General features: G+C 44.3%; 1 protein-coding gene across 1 annotated transcript; it reads left to right on the forward strand.

Annotated features, from left to right (window-relative positions):
* Positions 1 to 222: 222 nt before the first annotated feature.
* LOC103187692 (transgelin) lies at positions 223 to 13,436 on the forward strand. Its single transcript, XM_042343854.1, has 5 exons — positions 223 to 267; positions 5,451 to 5,649; positions 8,579 to 8,753; positions 9,796 to 9,898; positions 11,288 to 13,436. Exons 2-5 carry the CDS (start codon positions 5,470 to 5,472, stop codon positions 11,427 to 11,429), a joined length of 600 nt encoding a protein of 199 aa, XP_042199788.1. The 5' UTR covers positions 223 to 267; positions 5,451 to 5,469; the 3' UTR covers positions 11,430 to 13,436.
* Positions 13,437 to 15,160: the final 1,724 nt, after the last annotated feature.

Here is a 15,160-nt window from a genome sequence, read left to right on the forward strand (position 1 = left end):
TGTGAAATCGACATGGGGTTGGTATGTGAGGAATGTGTTAATTTGAGAGACTCTGCCCCTTTTTCCTATTGTCTGTGAGGAACTTTCACCAAATAAGGCTCCCATCTGAATGCTAATTTTCCATGTAAGGACTCGCCTTCCTTTTTCCTAACCCACTGACGTCAGGTCGATAACGGGAATCTTTTTTAGACAGGATTTTAACCTCAAGCTTCACTTTTTCAGTCGACAAGCCACAGCAGGATATCTCTCAGCCTCTGGAGGAAAACGGTAGGTGAAACATATTCTCTGCATCCCAATGGTATTTCTGTTGTTGTGCTGGATACATTTAAGGTGGAGAAAACTTTTTAAACAAGTTGCAGAAATGTTTGCACTAGTTGGGACCTTACGCATAATGCTTTTAATAATAATAATAATCCTTGCATTTGACATAGCGCTTTTCACGTCAGGAGGACGTCCCAAAGCGCTTCACAGAACACACTGTAAAGTGAATTGACTGTATATTTGTGGGCGAACGCGGCAGCCAATTGCGCACAGCAATGTCCCACAAACAGTCGTGGATTGAAAATGACCAATTCATTATTGATTTTGGTTTTGGAGGGATTGTTATCAGACTTACTAACATGACCCTGTAGTCATTGTCAGTACAGTTTCTGTGAACAAGTGTGAACTTGATCTGAGTTTAAGACTTAAACTTTAAGACGTTCAAACGCTGTGTACCTCAGTCGCTCTATGTCTACAATGTTAACTGAGATCTGTGTAGAAATCTCATGAGCAAATCTGGAGAGCTTGGGTGGGTGGGTTTGTCATTTCTTTTTTCAGCTGCGTTGAGTTAATTGCACAGTAAACATTTTTTTTAACTCTTCCCCCAAAAAGCAGTTGGCACTGTTTTGGCCGTTTATACCACCCTCAAGCGTTGGGAACTTTCCTCTGTATCCAACTGGGGGTGTTGACACAACACAACACTCCCTAAACTAAGTAACTAACTTATTCATACTCGCAGGGGCTAAGTTTGACTTCAACAAAATGAAAAAAAAACCCAGAAAGGATTTAACGCTTCAAAACATAAACTTTTTTTTTGCATTCCTAGCATAAATTATTGACAGAAATTACCCACTTGAAACACGTTTCCTGCTTAAAGAGTTTTTTTAGGGTGGGGGAAATAGTGCTGCCTTTTGTCTCTTATTAAAAATAAGTGGTGCAAAGTTATATTTTTTGGGGGAAAAAAGTTGATTAAGAGTTTATGGACAGCCACCCAGTCAGAAACGTTTTAGAACACAGAGTCTGTTGATCCACACGCACTCTGCCTCCCCATAGGTTTTTTTTCACTCTGCTTTGCATACTGCATTACCAACGCAGTAACAAAAACCTTCCAGTTTGGCTGCAGAAACCAGGACTTTTTTTTTAAGGGAGTTTTCACTGATGTGGACTGAACTGGAGTGGAGTCGTGTAGCTCAGTGGTTAGAGCGCTCGCCTCGCAAGCGAGACAAACTGAGTTTGATTCCCGGGCAGGGCGAAACCTTAGACAAGTTTCCTTCCTCCACACGCTTCTGTTTAACTCGCAGTAAGTAGGACCCCAGCTGTTAGTCGACTGGCGGATCGCTTTCTGGGGGTAATAATCTCTTTTAAAAAAAATTGGTACCTCAATCCACGACTGTTTGTGGGACACTGCTGTGCTCAATTAGCTGTTGCGTTTCATCCACAACATATACAGTCAATTCACTTTACAGTGTATCCTGTGAAGCACTTTGAGACATATCAATGATGTGATAAGGCGCTGTATCAAATGCAAGGACTATGATTATTTCTACAGATGAAGCAATGCTTCGTGAATTTGTTTCAAACCTTATAGAATGATTAAAATATTACGAAAGCAGGAATCTAATAAATAATAATCACGCAATGACTTTAATTGTCAAATAATATTCTGTACAATTTGCCTAAAATTCTGTAAAAACAGCCTAAAACGCTGACCGCATGGTGACAGCCAACAAAATCACAATTTCCTTTATTATTAATATGGAAGGACAATTTACTGTTGGGAGAATTTTGAAATGACTCCTGCAGATAGCAAGCACTTGGATTTAAACAGCGCCTTTCACATCACTTAATGCTTTAGAAATAATAATAATCCTTGCATTTGATACAGCGCCTTATCATGGCATTGAGACCACTCAAAGTGCTTCACAGAATATACTGTAAAGTCGAGTGCCTGTGTACTTTGCAGGCAAAACGTCTAAGTGGGTCAATCAGCAAGATGGTGGTGAGTGAGGTGGGTGGGGCGAGTCGTTGAGGATGATGACCTAAGCACAATCAGCATTTTGGTTTTAAGAGGGTTTGGAGCAAGGGAGAAAAGGTGTGAAACAAAGGGAGATCCAGATGGAAGGGGTGGGGGTGGCGGGGGAGAGAGTGGATGAAAACTTAGCCTCTGATAGTGGGACAAAGAGGGGTGGCAAGTAGGAGGACCAAATTGGGGGAGGAGAAGAGAGGACATGGGGAGGGGAGGCACAGAATAGGGGCTGGATGAAATTGCACAGAGTATGGAGTATAGTTACAGGAATCTTGAGCTTGTTTGCTATGGAATGGAGCTGAGTAGAAGGTGAGGTTAGGGGAGGGCAGTCAGATGGAGGATTGACAATCATCTACACCCTTCCATTAGCAGGAGGCTGTGTTGAGCAGCAGAGATAGACGGAGAGGGAGAAGATTGCCGCAAATGACTGATGTGTTAAACGACAAAGTGTGGATGAAAGGGAGAGAGAGGAGAATCCTGTACAAAAAAAAGATCATGGGAAAGTTGTGGAGTTTTGTAGTGTAGCAGTGAGAACACTCGCCTCGCGAGTGAGAGAACCCAGGTTAATTCCCAGGCAGGGTGGAAACTTAGCCAAGTTTCCTTACTCCACATGCCTCTGTTTACCTAGCAGTAAGTAGGAACCAGGTTGTTAGTCAATTGGCAGATCGCTTAGAGGTAATAATCCCTTCAAAAAAAAAGAATAATAATGTGATCATTCAATCCGTGACTGTTTGTGCGACACTGCTGTATGCAATTGGCTGCCACATTTCACCCCCAAAATACAGATATTCTGTGAAGCGCTTTGAGACATCTCAATGACATGATAAGGTGCTATATCAAATGCAAGAATTACTATTAGTAATAGTAGAACTCACCTATGATTGGGGAGAAATTTCATCTGGGTCTAGGTGGGGATTCAGTTTATAGGAACATGGGAAAAGAAGTAGGCCATTCAGCCCCTCGAGCCTGACCCGCCATTCTATTAGATCACGACTGATTTGTACCTCAACTCCAATACTCGTCCTTGCCCCGTATCCCTTGATACCCTGACCTAACAAACATCTAGCCACCTCAATCATAATCCACAGCCTATTGGTAGAGGGAGGGAGTTACAGATTTGCATTACCCTTTGGGTTTACAGGGTATTCACTTGCAGATGACGAACTCCAAAACCCTGGGCACTAGCAATGGTGATTTTTCTCCATCCTTAGATCAGTCTTTGCATGTGTTGCCACCAGGAACTTCAGTCACTTGGGTTAACTTGACTATTGGACGCTCTCAAATTAATGGGTTCCAATCTCCAAGCAGAGCTTCCAATTTCTGCTCAAAGTACTGAGCTCTCCTTGGGGGCACTTACAGATACAATGTCATGGGTGGTTGTGGGGGTGGGGATGGGGTGGGAGGAAGTCCATGATCCCATCCTCTGTCACTCCTAAACTAATCTCTGCTACATGCTCGGGTTTCATTTGACGGTGCGATGAACCGACAATAATAATAATCCTTGCATTTGATATAGCGACTTATCACATCGTTGATATGTCTCAAAGCGCTTCACAGAATATATTGTAAAAGACTGTGTATTTTGTGGGCGAAATGCACCACATGCTCAATTTAAGAAATTCCCAAATAATGGCTCCAGACTCCCAGCGTCCATCATTGAAGCCTCCCTTCACTGTTGGCAAATTTGAGGCGTGTGAAGGAGTCTATGTCTGTTTGTTAGGTGTTTAAGTGCAAGACTTGAGGGCGAGTTTCACAGTGTGAACTACACATTGAGTTAGCTGAATCCTTCCTACTGAGTCTCTATAACCGACTGGCTGGTGTCTGCAGTGTCTGTAGACACTTGCTGCCTGTGCACCCTTTCCCAGGAAGCCTTATGTTGGCTGTCGCTTTGAAATGGACATGAATCTTCAGCCAATGTCCATAACTAGCCAGAAAATACACAATCACTCCCCTTTACCATATATCCTGTGGAGCGCTTTGAGACGTCAGGAAAATGTGGTAAGGCGCTAAATCAAATACAAGGATTAAAGAGGGAGACTCATGGCTCTTTTTGTGACTGTGACCTTGACCGGTCTCAAAAACAAGAGGGGCTAAGGTTGAAAGATTAGGGAGAGACATAGAAAACTGTGAATGCCCCTGAACTGGCCTGGAATTGAAAGTCCATTATAAACAGGGAGATGACTAATGAAGAAACCCAGTTTACGGTTAGTGGATGAGGAAATGGAGTGTGGCTTTACTGTTAATACTCAAAGAGCCTCGACTTCCATCAGGATGAGAGAGACTCCCACAAGCCAAAGAGGGAAGTGATTAGGTTACTGGAGTCCTCTGCCAGTAAATGGCACAGTTCTGTCCCTGCCTCAGTGGAAATTCCCTCCTCTTCGACGGCGTCTTCTATCACCCTCCAACCGCTTCCCTCCCTATCCGCCACCTGTCCTGATCCCGACCCCATCTTACCACCTCTGCCCCCTTCACTTCTTTCAATAAAACAGCGTCAGCAAATTTGATTTCCTAATAAGAGCATGTCCGCAAGGGTAGCCAAACATGGAGTCTGCCTGGACCATGTTAAGCCACCGAGAGAGAGAGAGAGAGAGAGACCGTCAATTTCCCAGCTTCATTATAGGCCTCCCAATATTGATCAAAATTAAATGAGTAGTCTAGTGGTTAGAGCACTCGCCTCGCAAGCGAGAGGACCCAAGTTCAATTCCGGAGCGAAATGTTAACCAAGTTTCTTTACTCCACACGCCTCTGTTTACACAGCAGTAAATAGGAACCCAGTTGTTAGTCGATTAGAGAATTATTTTCCGGGGGTAATAACCCCCTTTTTTAAAAAAAGTGTGGTGACTCAATCCACGACTGTTTGTGGGACGCTGCTGTATACAATTTGCTGCCGCGTTTCGCCCACAAAATATACAGTAATTCCCAATTACAGTAAATTCTGTGAAGTACTTTGAGGTGTCTCAAAGACCTGATGAGGCGCTGCATCAAATTCAAGGATTATTATTATTATTGTTATTCAAATCAACCTAATTTCTGTTTTCAACAGGCTGAGCCGTGAGCTCAGTGCACAAGGGCAATCGAGGTGACTTGTCCCAGTTCAGTTCAGATTTGTCTGACTCTAGTTCACTGACCTTCATGTCTTTTTCTGTGTGTGCATCTGCCACAGGTCTACTTCACTGCTAACCATGGCTAACGCGGGACCATCTTATGGACTAAGCAGGGACGTGCGAAACAGGATTGAGAAGAAATATGAACCGGAACTGGAGGAAAAGCTAGTGGAGTGGATCATCGCTCAATTGGACAATACCGTGGGAAGGCCAGAGCAGGGAAGATATGGCTTCCAGGCTTGGCTTAAAGATGGCACAGTAAGTTACTGAGAGCAGTTAGGACCCGCTTGACTTCACAGGATGACTTCCCAGTGTCCTGGCCAACAAATAAAATTGGTCACTCACTCCATGGCTGTTTGTGGGACACTGCTGAGGACAAACTGCGGTGCCGTTTGTCTATAAAATGCACAGTCACTCCATTTTACAGTAAATTTTGTGAAGTGTTTTGAGACGTCTTGAAGAAATGATAACACTCGATACCAAATGTAGGGATTATTATTATTTTGAGACATCCTTCAGAAACAAAAAAATAAATTCATAGAATTTTTATTGCTGTCCATTACAATGGGAAACATTGTATTGGTTCACATGATTTTACTGTGTGAATTATATCATTAACAGCACCTGTAATTCCCTCTGTAAACTTGCATTTACACATGGTTTACACAATAATAATCCTTGTATTTGATTATAGCGTCTTATCACGTCATTGAGAAGGCTCAAAGCACTTCACAGGATACATAGTAAAGTGGATTGACTGTGTGTTTGTCAGTAAAATAGACACCAATGTGATGCCATTGGTTTCATGCTGTCTGCTTTACCCTCCACAAAAGAGGTGTTTGCCCTCTCGTCTGCACATTTGACCCCTGAGGTTAGAAATTCCACCTAGTCCTCGCCCTGAGAACCCATTTTGTCTTAAAAAGGATCTAAAGTCATGCAGAATTGTCCCAAAATTCTTCAAATCAATCTAAATTCAGAAGCCAGTTCTTCAAAACCAAGCTCATAGGAACAGGAGTATGGAATTCAGCCCCTTGAGCCTGTTCCACCAATCAATTAGATCATGGCTGCCTTTGCCCCATATCCCTTGATATCCTGGCCTAGCAAATTGAGGCAGGATTTAAGAATCTTGGTAAAATTTGATCTACAAAGGCTCTCGGAGGCTGAGACTAGTGGAATATTGGGAGACTTGGATACCAACCTTAGCCTCGATCATCCACACACGCTGCCACACTCACTAATTACAATTAAAATCTGTTGAGTTTCATGGGAATTCTGAAGTGAGCATTCTCCGTGGTGACCGAAAATCGAGAACGATGGTTTCTCTTTGTAAGAGGTGTGATGGAGTTTGGGATGAGAGTCGCCGGGTTTGGTATTGCCCTGATATTCAATGATGGTAAAGTGGGGCATATTATGAGAACAAAACTCGCTCGTTAAAAAAAAATCACATCAAACAAATTCACAACTTATTAATAAATAATACTTGCAGCTGATATAGCCCTCATCACGTACTTGAGACATCTCAAAGCGCTTCGCGAAATGTGGGCGAAATGCGGCTGTCAATTGTGTACAGGAGTGTCCCACAAACAGTCATGGGTTGAGTGACCTTTTTTATACCCCCGGAAAGTAATCCTCCAATTGACTAACAACTGGGTTTCTATTTACACAAAAAATTCCATTTTGCATTATTTTTTACGGTATATTTTATATTTTATATAGTGAAAAACAAATTGAAACTTCCTGAAAAGTAGGGAAAATATCACTCCAGAGAGTCATGTTGTTGACAACCGACCGAAACAATTCATACACCCAACAAGGTCAATGAAATCAGGGAAGATTTCTCTGATAAAAATGAGTGTGTAGATGGTATATTGGATTTAGAACTGTTCTGCCACTTTTTAGGGTATTAATCTGATAAAGTTCCCCCAGATGTTAAAGATTCCACGGCGCTATTTGAAAAGAGAAGGGAGTTTCTCTCTTTCTCCTGGTGTTCTGGCCAATAATCCTCCAGATAAAGTGGGTCACTCACTCCATGGCTGTTTGTGGGACATTGCTGTGCGCATTTCACCCACAAATTACACAGTCTTTTCACAGTAAAATCTTGTGACGCCCTTAGATCACATGATGACTATATCAATTAATAATAATAATCGTTGCATTTGATACAGCGCCTTATCAAGTCGTTGAGACGTCTCAAAGCGCTTCACAGGATATATTGTAAAGTGGTTGTTCGTTTTGTGGGTGAATCCAAGATTATTATGATTATTACTATTATGGCATGGCATAATCTGTGGTTCCAACAAATGGAGCCACTTGCTATTTTATTACTGTCTTGAGGCCAGGATTGCCTCAATGATCTCATTGTAAAAATCTTGTCTGGCTCAAGCCATTGCCTTGCTAGCTGTCTGATGAATTGCTGTCAACTAATTCAGAGATCCATCACAATCTCACAAGTGTTGTAAAAGTAATTCTAATTTGTATTCTGATATCAGCAAGTCACCCTAGGATTAATCACAGGTCGAATTGCAATTGAAGTGTGATTTTGGAAGGATTTGCTACCCATGTGTGTTTGAGATTGTGACTCAATATTAAAGTTGTTAGGATCTTAGGACCGTTCAGCCCATCGACCCTGGACCTTAGACCGTGTCAGATATCCTACTGAAGTGAAAGGTGATATATAATAATCCTTGCATTTGATATAGCGCCTTATTGCGTCGTTCAGACATTTCAAAGCGCTTCACAGAATATGTTGTAAAGTGGAGTGACTGTGTATTTTGTGGGCGAAACGTGACAGCCAATTGCCTACAAACAGTCATGGATTGATTGACCAAACCATTATTACTAAAAACATTTTTGAAGAGGTTAACAACCGGGTTACTTACTGCTAAGTAAACAGAGGTGTGTGGAGTAAGGAAACTTGCCTGAGGTTTCGGCCTGCCCAGGAAACAAACCCGGGTCCTCTCGTTTGGGAGGCAAGAGCAATGCTACAGGACTCTACATAAATCCAATTAGCTGTTGTTGCTTAATCCCATTTCCCTGCCTTTTCTCCACAAACCCCCTTAATTCCCCAAGTATCTCCCATTTAAACAGTTGGATGGGCCGTTGGATTCCGCATTCTTCCAAAGCCTTTGTGAGATGTTTTCTGATCTCGCCTTCTTGTTTCTCAATGAGCTGCGTCTTGTTCCGGCAGATTTTGGGCAAACTGATCAACAGTCTGTACAGCGATGAATCGAAGCCCATCAAGAAGGTCGAGAACTCGCAGAAGGCTTTCAAGCAGATGGAGCTGGTGTCACAGTTTCTGAAGGCGGCCGAGACTTACGGCATCAACAAAACCGACATCTTCCAGACTGTGGACTTGTGGGAAGGTACGTGACAGTCAGTGTAGCCCAGGACTTGATGGCGGACTTTTGAGTGCTTCGAGACGCTTTCCCGCGTGAAGGGCAAAGGGCAAACACAAGCTGTTGCGGTTTGAACCATGGATAGCCTTTCCCAGCTGAGTGTCTCGGAGTAACATACAGGATCAGGAGGAGGCCATTCAGCTCCTCGAGCCTGTTCCGCCATTTTATTAGCTCGTGGCTGATCTGTATCTTGACTCCAATTATAATTTAATCGGCCCGCACAGGGTCTTTGGCAATCGCGAGATGCTGAGAACTGTGGACTGTGGTGGTGGTGGTGGGGGGGTGGCTGAAGACTCGGATGAAGAGATGAAGAGAGTTTTTTAGATGGATTTTGAAAGCAGAGAGGAGAGAGCCGCAGGGAGTGGGCTCAAAGGGCTGAAAGCTCGTCCGATGATGGTGAGGCGGAGGGGATGTGGAGGGCATGTACCAAGCAGGTGGTACGGGGAGTGGGGGGAGGGGGTGAACTGGCTATAGGGAAACTGGGAAATTTCCAGAGCTCCCCCATGATCGGCTCCCGATACTGCCCACTGCCAAAGCCAATGGATGTGTGAGTGAGTGACAGCTCTGACCAGTCAATCATCACCCAGAGCCCGGCCTCCCTGATGAGAGACAGCCATGGTAGACAATCACCAGCCGGATTCCCACTCTCTCGGTTAAGCTCCGGCAAAGTTTTTAAACGCACGGGAATTCCATGCGGAATCGTCGCAAACCCACCCGCCACCCCTACACCTCCCTCCCTCCCCCATGACTCAAAAGTCTTAATTTGACTTGAAAATCCTGAGCCCTTCCTGCAAACCAATTATATCAATGGAAGCAGAAACAAGTCAAGGGAAGGGAGTTGATCAGATAACCACAGGGTAGGCAGAGCCTGCAGCAGAGTAAGATGTGCAGCTCTTGGCAATTATTTCCTCGTGGGATTTGCTGATGGAACTGCTTCCCGTTTCCTCAGTGAAACCGACGGGTGTATTGTATCCACTGACACGAGGCTGACCTCCCGTCCCTCTTACAGGAAAGGATCTCGCCGCTGTCCAAAGGACCATCTTGGCCCTGGGTAATCTCGCCGTGACAAAGAGCGATGGGCATTTCCATGGTGATCCAAGCTGCTTTGTCAAGTAAGTAGCGCACAGCCCATTCTGCCCACAAGATATAGAATCACTACACTTGTCAGTGTTATTCCGTGAAGCGCTTTGAGACGTCTCGAAGACGTGATAAGACGCAATGTCAAATGCAAGGATTATTATGATTACTGTTTACTGTACTGGTTGACTGTAGTCAACGAGTTCAGAAGAACAACGACAACTTGGATTTACATAATGCCCCCTCACGCAGGGTAGTGTCCCAGAGCGTTCGATTTGAGAAATAGTCGGGACTTTAAACTCACGTGGTCTAGGCTTACGCTCTAGTGCGTTGCATTGTAGGAAATGCCGTCCTTCACAAGAGACAATAAACCGAGGTCCAGTCTGTGTGTGTTCACGTGGACGCTAGAGATCCCACGGCGTTATTCGAAAAGAAAAAGGAGTTTCTCCTGCTCAATAAGCCTCCCAAATAAACGTTTCTCTCTCCTGGTGTCCTGGCCGACAATTCCCAGGATAAAATCAGTCACTCACTTCAAGGCAGATTGTGGGACTTTGCTCTGCTACAAATTGGCAGCTGTGTTCAACTACAAAATACAGTTACTACACTTTACAGTGAGGTGCTTTGAGAAACCCCACTGATACGAAAGTACTTTAGCAAATGCAATAATTATTCTTATTGAATATATTACTAATAATAATCCTTGCATTTGATACAGCGCCTTATCACACCATTGAGACATCTCAAAGCTCTTCACAGAACATAAATAATAACAATAATCCTTACATTTGATATAGCGCTTTTCACATCTACTCGACGTCTCAAAGAGCTTCACAGAATAGACTGTAAAGTGAACTGATCGTATATTTTGTGGGCGAAACGTGGCAGCCAATTGCAGACAGCAGCGTCCCACAAAGTCATGGATTGATTGAGTGACCAAATTATTTGTATATTTGTTTATTTTGAACGGATTATTACCCCCGGAAAGCAATCCGCCAATCAACTAACAACCGAGTTCCTACTTACTGTTGGTAACCAGAGGAGTGGGTGTGGAGTAAGGAAACTTGCCTAAGGTTTCGCCCGGACCGGGAATCAAACCCGGGTCCTCTCGCTTACGAGGTGAGGGCTCTAACCACTGAGCTACAGGACTCCACTATTTATCCTAAGATTTGGCTGCCCAAAAACTGAACACTATATAGTACGCTAAAGGACATTTGACCATCATTCTATATAAATGTCGATGTACCCCTTTATGTCGATGGGACGCTGCTGTGCGCAATTGGCTGTCGCGTTTCGCCCACAAATATACAGTCAATTCACTTTACAGTACATTCTGTGAAGCGCTATGAGACATCTCAAAGACGTATTGAGGCGCTGTATAAAAATGCAAGGATTTGACTTCATATTCTGCTTCTTGTTTATCTCAGGAAAGCCCAGGAGAACAAGCGTGAATTCACCGCAGACCAACTGAGCCAGGGCAAGAACATCATTGGCCTACAGATGGGGAGCAATCAGGGAGCCTCCCAGTCAGGAATGAGCTACGGAAAACCTAGACAGATCATCGGCTAAAGTCACTCTCCCCTCCGACCCACCACCCTGTTAAAACGTGCGCTTTCGCCACAGTAACAATAAGCGACCCCACCAAAAAAAACAGTTAACACTAGAAAAATCTTCATTGGCCCTAACTAACTGTGATCATAGTCATTTATTTATTATGTGGCACTTAGGAGAGCAATGTAATGTGTCCATCGGCATCTTTTACTGGTCAGTTTTTTCTTTGCGCCAGCTCCCTTCCCCCTCCCCCCTGTTGGCTATAATTTTCCACCAGACCAAAATGGGGCCTGTGTCATAATTCCTCCGTAAAATAATTCCATGCCCAACCCCCCTCCCCAACGTTGTGAATGTTTGAGAGTAGAACTGCTCTGTCTCTGTCTCCATTGCTGATCTCTCCTGTAATAGAGCTGTTTAAAACCACCATTGTTTTTAAGTGTCAGTGCATAGTGATGGACACCTTTCAAATGGACCCAGACTTTCTCATTCCTAGTTTGTACGCAGCGGTGTGACCCGTGCTGCTCAACTTCCAGTCGTTCACTGGACTCGGACCTCCCTTTATCTCCACGTCGCATTGCACTGTCACTAGAACCCCAAGACCAACCACCCAACCCCTCGGCCTCCGCCTCCTCTTTCCTCAGCCCCTCAACTCCTACCCCGCCCGCCTCTCGACGCTGTTTCTGTGAAGTGCGTTGAGACATCCTCCCGGCTCTATATGAATGTAAAATATAATTATTCCACTTGCTGCAGGTGTCTCCTCACAGCCTGACAACAGCCCAATGCTCACAAGCTCCGTTAGTTAGATTTACTGCAACGCTGTTGACATTCCGAGTTCCTTTGTCACCACATGTTGCATTAGAGACATTTAAAAAGACCCTCAAAACTCTCCCCTCCGACCAATACAATGGCTCAGCTTTGGGGTGACATTGGGGGTGAGATTTTGGGGGAAAATGGGGAGGAAAAGAGCTTTACAACCCGTTTCCCGTTTCACAGATAGACCCGCTGATCAGCTCTCGAACAAACAGCTGAGTTTTTTAAAAAAAGATTATTTTAAGATGAAAGGGCTCGATTCAAACAAATTAAAATTCCGATGCTTAAAAAAAGGAAAGCGGTTTCCAAAAGAGTCCGAGCAAAACCTCTGGTCCTCATCCTTTGTTGTCGGAAATTAATAAGTAAGTTCAGAAATAGCATGTATCAAAAACTGCTATTAAACAGTGGCTTTCAATCCTGCGACTGAAACCGCGCTGAGCAGGTGACTGTTTTTACCTATGTGAAGCCGTTTTCTGGGTGAATGGTTCTGAGTAATGAGACTTTATTCCTTATGGTTTCCGCTAAGTTTAGGCGTTTGTGGGATCTTGATGTCACTCAAAATTGGCTGAAATCCCTATTCAGTACACACTTGACAGCAACTCCTTGCAAATGTTTGCAAATCCCTTCATGCCCTTCTTCTCTCACCCACAATCCGCTGACTGGCCCCGGCCTCCTGCATGTCCCTCGTGCCCTCCGTTCCACCATCAGTGGCCGCGCTTTCAGCCACTGCGCCCCGACACTCTGTCACTCTCTCCCTCTATCCCTCTGCCTTGCCCCTTCCTTCCCCATCTTCAGGACGCGTTGGAAGACCTTCCTCTTTGGCTGTGCCTGTGGTCACTTCCCCTTCCCCTCCGGCTCGACATCGTGCTCCGCCACTGTCAAGCGCTCTGGGACGCTACCCTGCATGAGTGAGAGGGCGCTGTGTATTTACAAGTTGCTGTTGAACGCTTTGACCCCACAACCGGTGGTTCAATCGCAAGGGATTGGTATGAAGTTGCCTTGGTGCAGAAGTCGCTCGCGGCCAAGACCATTTTGAAAAAAACGGATCCCATCGGGGAGAGAATTCCTGCTTTCTGTCAAACGTGCTGTATATTAGTTCTTTGTAAAAAAAAACATTTTGAATTAATTTTAGCCCTACGTTTTTGTACTTTTTTTTTGTCTTTTTTTGGTCAATTTGAAACCATGCGACGTAAATAAAATTTTGAGATGGAGGAACGTTGGGATCTTTATTGAGCGAGTGTCTGGCTGCCTTGGCTCTGTGGCTTGATGTCACCTGTGAGTTGGCGCCTTTACGCTAATATTGCTGGGGGTGGAGGAGGGGAAAGGGTTAATTTGTGCTAAAACACTCAAGCATCACTTACTGACAGTCATGGCTGCTGGAAGCTTTCCCAAAGCTGGTTGGACTCCAGCAGTTACCCTAACGCACACTCTAGGCTCCTCCCAAGCCTTAGCTCTTGCCAACCTGCATTTAATTCTTTCCAGAATTAGGTAAGCAAGAGGGAGAGAGAGAGAGCATTCCATCCCAATAACCTGTCTCTTGGATTTCCATGTGTAGGTGGGATGCATGGAATTCTCAGCTTGGTTTGGAGACTCTTCTTTGACCACACCTTTGGTCAATTTCCCAACACCACCCTCCTTGCCCTGCACCCCTCTTGACTCCAGCCCACAGCTCTCGTGCAAACCCTTCACTCTCCAGGACCTTGGGACGTCCTCCTGGGGTGAAGGGTGCTGTATAAATGCAATTTGTTGTTGTTGAGATCTAATCTAATGAGGAGCAGCCTCATTAAAACCACATGGATAGAACCAAGAGGAATCCTTCCTCCCCCCCCACCCCTCATGGTTAACTCCTTTTTAGGCATTTATCTTGTTCCCTTTTCAACGCTAATGTAGATTCTGCCTCAACCATCATTCTGGGAGGCCATTTGCTATCCTAATCACTCTTTATATGCCTCTGGCACATAAAATAAACCTCCTAACCTCCCCTTTTCTCCTTTGTCTTCCTTGCCCTGCCTCCCCACTCACTGCTCGTCCTTCAAAGCCTCTCCTCCCAACATGCCCCAGTTCTGATAAAGGGTCGTGGACCCGAAACGGTGACTCACTTTCTCCATAGATGCTGCCTGACCTGCTGAGCGTTCCCAGCGACTTCTGTTTTTGCTCCTAACCTCCCCATTTGCTCGTTTGCCAGCTGTCTTACATTGATGGCCTGTAGTCACTGCCCGGACACAACAAACAAAATAGTTTCATTGTGTTCCGAAGCCACAAAATTCTGAAAAATACTTGAGTTTGTGCCACTCACAACTCACTGTTGAGTTAAGCTCTAGTCTTGGGCGATGATGATAATAATAATAATAATCCTTGCATTTGATATAGCATCTCAAAGCTCTTTGCAGGACATATTGTAAAGTGAATTAACTGTGTATTTTGTGGGCAAAATGTGGCAGCTGATGTGGTCATCTTTGAAACACGAAGGTGGAGACCTGCCCCAAATCTACAGAAACATAAAATCATTGAGGGCATTACGGAGAGGGTTGCAACAGTAGTTTTGATGCAAAGTGTCTATACAGGGACACTTTCAACTGCAGTATTACACAACCCGAGTGGGCCATTTCCCAGCTTGTGTCTAATGCCTCCCCACCAAAAAAAAATTAATATGGTCACTCAATCCATGACTGTTTGTGAGACACTGCTGTGTGTAATTGGCTGCCGCATTTTGTACACAAAATACAGTTAATTCACTTTACAGTACATTCTGTGAAGCGCTTTGTGATGTCTCAATGATGTGATAAGGCGCTATATCAAATGCAAGGATTATTATTATTATTACCTGCCATTCAATCCAAATATCCTGTTGCATTTACCAAATGGGCTTCTTCCTTTGGAACAAGAAATTGACAATTGTAATTTATTGTTCCTCCAAAATGTTTCTCAATGTCGAGGTG

Source organism: Callorhinchus milii, unplaced genomic scaffold (genome assembly GCF_018977255.1).
Source record: "Callorhinchus milii isolate IMCB2004 unplaced genomic scaffold, IMCB_Cmil_1.0 Scaffold25, whole genome shotgun sequence".
Classification (NCBI taxonomy): domain Eukaryota; kingdom Metazoa; phylum Chordata; class Chondrichthyes; order Chimaeriformes; family Callorhinchidae; genus Callorhinchus; species Callorhinchus milii.